Source organism: Sodiomyces alcalophilus (genome assembly GCF_042370955.1).
Source record: "Sodiomyces alcalophilus JCM 7366 unplaced genomic scaffold ACRALscaffold_3, whole genome shotgun sequence".
In the NCBI taxonomy this organism is placed as follows: domain Eukaryota; kingdom Fungi; phylum Ascomycota; class Sordariomycetes; order Glomerellales; family Plectosphaerellaceae; genus Sodiomyces; species Sodiomyces alcalophilus.
The window spans coordinates 218367-224839 of NW_027263534.1; the positions used below are offsets into that span (position 1 = coordinate 218367).

Consider the following 6473-nt stretch of genomic DNA (forward strand, 5'->3'; position numbering starts at 1 on the left):
AGCGGGAAAAAAAAAAGACGAGAAAGCGATTCCTCCCTCGTCTGTCAGAGGAGCCTTTTGGCTTTGTCTGCTTTGCTGTGTAACCCAGCCGCCGGCGGCTTTCCTATATCCAGTCGGGGGGTCGGGTCCTTGTCGTCTTTCACTGCAGTCGTGAAATTTATCCTCCTTTTTTGGCCCGCCGCTGCCTATCGAGTCGGTTCTTTGTATGACCGGGGAAACGGGCTTCGCCTTGACCTCAGCACTTGGGTCCGTGGGAGTCTCAAGAAATGGTCATTTGAGAAGAGGTCGACTTTGTTCGTGCTGGTCGATTAATTTCTCCGTCCGTCAAGGAAGTATCGGCATCTTCACCCTCAGAAAAAGAGAATGCAAGAGAGAGGTGAAAGTAGGAATGGCCTGGAAGGGCGGCCAGCAGGTTTAAGGCGGGCCATCATTCATTCTTCGTCTGTCCCTCACTTGGCCCTCAGTCGCCCTAAACTGGCGGGGGCCCCAATGCTCACAATATCCCCGGCCCAATGATCGTCCAGCCCTAGCCTCTTTCCCGTCTTCACAGCGGGATGGGAGCCAGCATTTGCGCAGGAAACCTTGGGGGTTGAGGGCCGGAGTCGATTGGGGTTGGTCGGGTTGGTGAAGGGGAGCTGCAGGTGCCGTGACTGCGGCCTGTGATGCGCCTGTGGTGTTGGTGATGTGCGTGCCGAGAGGGAGCTGTCACCTCTGTGGTGGGGGCCAGAGGGGGACGGGTGAGCCAATGAGAATGCAGAATGGTGCCGTAAGCGCCTGGGAAAAGGACCAGTCTGTGATTGGCCGTGGACGATGCAGGTTAGCCAATAAGGAATAGCGACTCACCTGGCGCCCAGCCACCTGCCGAGAAAAGTGGAGTCGAGTTTCATTGGACGAGGGCACTCAACGATGGTCGATCCAAGTCCGGATCTGGGATCAGTTCTCACTCTTCAGCGGTGAAGTGGGCATTGGCCATCTCACCGAACGTGTTTGACTTCGGTGGGCTCGGTCAATTATAGTCATGAGCTGGCTTCGGAACGGAGGTACTCTTGACGATGCTGGATTTGGGAACACCGCATGCGCTGTCAAGGGCATAACTCTCAGGTCCGTATGGAGCTTCGCGACACACTCGTTCAGTTTCTTTCTGCATTTGTTGGGCATCGAAACTTGTCGATAGGAAGAGTTACTGTGACGAGTGCTCTATTGTGACAAAGACTGGCGCGGGCGCCTAAGGCCCGTCACATGACCGGGCACTCGGTCGCAGGTACCCAGTCCAATTGACGAGACACCGACGAGACGGCAGTGCACTATTCGGCGCCCGAAGGCGATCATGATCTTGCTGTCCATAGGCTGACCGTCGGTGAGCTGGAATGTGGAGCTGTGGACAAGGTCGAGAGGAGAAGATCGCTCGGGCGGCGACTGGGCCTTTCCACACTGTGCTCACCGGACTCTTGATCCGATGCAGTACTACCTAATATGTTGAGTGGTCACCACCACGAAGTACAACGTACATGGTATACATGTACGAAGTACAGGTTGTGCATCCATTGTCAGTACCTTCCTTCCCTTTTCTTTCACCGTGTGTCGAGAATGGAGTCCCTTACAAAGGATCGCCGATGCAAGATGCTCTAATGCGACTATCCACAATCAATGCTTTGCTTTCCCCCCATACAAGAGCTGATCGATCGCTCTCAGGATTCAGGGATCGTACTAAGTATCTACCTCGGATCGATCGTACAGCATACATATACATGTATCTGCTCTCAGCTAAAGCAAACCCTCAAGGCACGGAGTACCTACTGCGCCGAGTAATTGTGGGTAACAATTACTCGGCACTCCATCTCAAGGCCGTGGTCTAGACCGCCGGACAGGAAAGTATTCGTTGAGCGTGCTGGGCTGGACCTGGACTCTCAGCAGCTCGGCCGGTAGGCACGATGGCCGATGTACCTAATTCGTAATCGCAAAGTATCTGTTCTGCTGCTCCTTCTCCCCCGCGCGCCCGTTCTTTCCCCTCGACTCTGTTTTCACAACATATCACCTTCGTAGAGCCTTCCAAAACCACACCCATCTCCCATCGCACTTGCTCACTTTTCTCATTTCCTCATGCTTCCTACCCAGGCACCAGATTGAAACACGGTGCCACTAAGCTTGCTTGGTTAATATCCACCTTGTCACTTTTACTTACCTTAGCTACACCTTCATTGTAGGATACTCCGTACCTTTTACCCCTCGTCCGCTAGTTCATTTCTCCCCCCCACCCTACGACACAACACCACGGAAAAAAGTTCGATCCAACACTAAAATTCTCGATCACGATTACGACTTCCCCTAGAGTCCTGCCTCCTAGGAAACTCGTGCCCCCACCTCTCTCTCGCTCTCTCTCTCTCTCTCTGTCTCTCTCTCTCTCTCTCTCTCTCTGTGTGTGTGCTCTCTGGGCCCGTCTCTCTCGTCTCGTTCCCTTTCCAAAATCCCCCCTTCAACCTGCCACATATCGAGCCCACTTCTTATGTCAATCGAGCCTCCACCGCACCTCGGGACCTTTTCCCCCCACCTCATCCGCCTTCATATGCGCGACAGAGGTTGGATCTAGACCCGACCCGGGTCCACTACCGAGACTGTAGCTACGTTGTACACTATAAGCTAACATTTGGCGGAGCTTCAGGAACCCGGGCGAGAACCAAAAAAAAAAAAAAAGAACGAGAGCCAACCGAAAGGAGACGAAAAATTAAAAAAAAAAAAGTCCTTCTCATTCAATATCTCCCTTCTGCCACACTTTCAACAACCGACCACAAGACCTTCTCTTATCATACTCAGTACATGTTGTTATCCAGCCACCATCATCTCGATCGTGGCATACTTCGTATTCGTACCTGTCTCGAGGCCGTGTCCCTATATCCGTCTTTCTTCGCATCAGGGGGTCGGTCTAGACACCTGCACTTATCCTACTCAGTGTACACACTCCGCATCCTTCACTCCACCCTTGCTATAGTCGCTACTCGGTAGCGAATTACGTTTACATCGGTACGTACGTATGTGCATGTTTCAAAAAGTAAGGCATAACGAGGAGAAAAAAAAAAGGAGAGGCAGTGTGTGAGAAGAAGGGTACAGAACATATATGAAAGGAAAAAAGACTGAAAAAGAAAAGGCGAAGAAAAAGTGGACGTGGAAACACGAGTCCATGTCGAGTTGGAGGGAACCATGTCTGCGTGTTGCCCTTATAATTTTCGATTTCAAGACCCTTATGCTAACCGACCCCAGAGCCTAGCCGAGTTAAGTCGTCTGCCGGCTTATCAGGATCGCTCGTAACCTTCCCTTGTACGCATACATGCCGGTGGGCAGCCATCACTGCCATTCTCTGTCACTTGACCCTGTTGTCGCTCTCGCAACCGTCTCGCCCATCACTTCAGCTAGCACTACTGCCATTACCACCCTCTCTACTACTACTTCTCCTGCTACTACTACCAAGACGGCAAGAGAGACAAGGAAGACGACGACGACGACGACGACGACGACTGCCACTACAGCCACAACTACCACATGGTCGACTGTCCCCCGTGAGATTCCCGTTTCCGAGGAGGCCTTCTTCCCATCACCACCCAAGGCTTCCACCGCCTCCGGACTCCCCGGCCGTCAGGGCCACGAGCCGCTTCACCCTACTGCCTTTGCAACCTCCCCCTCTTCCTACCATCCTCGTGTGACATCCTTGCTCCGCCAGTCACACTCGTCCAAAGGAAAGGAACGGCCAGCCGCCTTGAGTCGTTATGGTCCGTCACGATCCTCGCCACCTGAGCACCATTCTTCGACTTTGATTCCTTCGACGTCTGGAACCAAGAATACCACCCATCGCACCTCGCGTCCAACCGCCATATCGACCCCGTCAGCCGCAGCCACCGCCCTGACCTCTTCCGCCTCCTCTTCCGCCTCCTCTTCCGCCTCCTCTCCTCTCTCCTCGCCCGCCCCGCCTTCCACCTCGTCCACCGACTACCCTCGCGGTAGAACATCCTCAATACCAACCTATATCTCGCCCCGTCCGGGGAAGCGGCGGCCCAGCCAGGACACGACGCCGACCTGTGTACCATTGTCGCCTCCAAAGAAACCACGAACCGCTGTGACCAGCCTGGCCTCGTCCGGGCATATTGACCGCAGTGGCCTGTCGAAACGACCACCCGTGGACGCCACTGCGCCTTCCCAAGCCGAACACTCGACGACCCGCCCCTCCGCCCCCTCTAGTACCGCAGATCCCATGTCGGGTCGTCCAACGGCCTCGGCAACGTCGGACGATGCCGCCGTTCTCCTGGCTCGCCTGCAAGAGGATACCGACGGCATTCGCGTTGTGAAACTCCCCCGCGGCAATGTGGCTTCCGCGAGCCCTGCCCCATCCGGCAGCGGCTCGACAGTGAGTGGCAGCTGGTCGTCTCTCGAGTCTGGCTTAGCCTCGCTCCGCAACCCCCATGTCTTGAATCCGGCATCCGACCCACATACTTTGCAGGCCGTCCCGGTTCACGAGTTCTTCGACCAGGATGAGCGTCCCACCTTCGTCGTCGACCTGGCCAGCCCCGCCAGCACTGCCAACAGTCGCTCCGCCATGTACATGAACCACGCCCTCCGAGCCCGTGACGACAAGCTCTGTGTCATGCTGTCTTCCGGCGGGGATCAAGCCGCCAACGACGTCGATTTTGTTGCGTTCAGGGCCTGGTTCTCGAGCCCTGCCGACCACTCCGTCAAGGCCACGTTGTCGTCCCATGAATACGGCGGAAGGCGATGGTCTTGCTCCGTGCTTCGCAATCGATATCGCGTCGTCTATTGTAGCAGCACCACCGAGGAGTCGTTTTCTTTGCCCATCGCGTCGGTTGATCCCGTTATCCCAGAGGCCGAAGCCAACGCCAACGCCAACGACGCCGACGCCGACGCGCTGGAGCAACAGAGCCGTAGCACAACTCCTTTACCCCCCGATCAGTCCGACCCCATCACCATCAGCGAACCCGACGAGATGGATCCACCCGTCGAGACAGCCGCCCACGGCTCCACGGTAGGCAGTCCGCTGGAGGATGCCATCATGACGGACGGCCCGGCCAGGCATCACTCGGACGAGTTCACCAACCAAGTCATCCAAGCCGCCTTGGTCAGATCATCCTTCGACTGGACCCGCATAGCCGTGACCCCGGATCTCCACGAGCACATTCGCTTCGCACGAAGCGTCGACTGGGGCTCCACCTCGCTCGGCCCCATCGACTGTTGGGGTTCCGACCTGCGCGCCATGGCCAACCTGATCATGGGCAGCCCGCACCCGGCCGCCATGTACTGGGGCGCCGAGAACGTGGCCATCTACAACCAGGCCTACATCGACCTGGCCGGCCAGAAGCACCCGGCCCTGATGGGCCGCCGCTACCAAGACGGCTGGGCCGAGATCTGGGAAGACATTGCCCCGACCATGCAGAGCGCCTGGGAATCCGGCCAGTCCACCATGAAGAACGACCACCAGCTCTTCATCAACCGCCACGGCTTTCTCGAGGAGACCTTCTTTTCCTGGTCCATCGTACCCCTCGTCGGGAGCAACGGCCAGGTGGTCGGCGTCTACAACCCGGCCTTTGAAAACACCCGACGGAAGGTGAACGAGCGCCGCATGTTCACCCTCCGCGAGGTCGGAGACAAGACGGCCATGGCCCGGGACGCCCGGGACTTTTGGTCCCGCGTCAGGGACGGTCTGGCGTTCAACGATCTCGACGTCCCCTTCGCCCTGATCTACTCGGTGCGGGAGGACTACGACAGCGACTCGTCTTCCATGCTGTCCGGCAGCACCGCCCACCCGCCTCGGGTCCAGCTCGAGGGCGCCATCGGCGTGCACCCCGATCACCACGCCGCCATCCAGAGCCTAGACCTCCGCTCTTCCCAGGAAGGCTTTGCCCCCTACCTACGACAGGCCATGGCCGCCCCGTCGACCCCGCTGGTCCTGTCCGAAGACACGGGCACGCTGCCCCATGACCTGCTGCAAGGCATGGACTGGCGAGGCTTCGGCGACCCGCCCAGGACGGCCGTCGTGCTTCCCGTCTATCCCACGACCGCCAAGGAATCCGTCGTCGGCTTCATCATCATGGGCACGAACCCCCGCCGACCCTACGACGACGACTACAAGCTATTCACCGAACTGCTGTCGCGGCAGTTGGCCACGTCGCTGGCGTCGGTCGTCCTCTTCGAGGAAGAGATCAAACGAAACCAGCGTGCCGCCAAGATGGCGGCGCTGGACCGAGAAGAACTGCGGTCCGAGCTCGTGCTGCGGACGCAGGAAGCCGTCGAGAGCGAGTACAAGTTCACGCGCATGGCGGCATTCGCCCCGGTCGGCATGTTCATCGCGAACAGCAGGGGCGATATCACATTCGCCAACGACACGTGGTGGCAGATCTCGCGCCACCCGCGCCGCGAAGACAGCGCGAGCACCTGGATGGAAAGCGTCCGCTACGAGGACCGACCCGGCGTCG

General features: G+C 57.7%; 1 protein-coding gene across 1 annotated transcript in view; it reads left to right on the forward strand.

Annotated features, from left to right (window-relative positions):
* Positions 1-2728: 2728 nt before the first annotated feature.
* Positions 2729-6473, forward strand: part of ACRALDRAFT_2033910 (uncharacterized protein) — a gene marked incomplete at its 3' end in the record, with an annotated part of 4700 nt that continues 955 nt past the window's right edge. Inside the window, exons 1-2 of the mRNA XM_071020743.1 lie at positions 2729-3018; positions 3256-6469. Coding sequence (XP_070875599.1) covers positions 3323-6469 — 3147 coding nt within the window. The remainder of the gene's footprint in view (positions 3019-3255; positions 6470-6473) is intronic.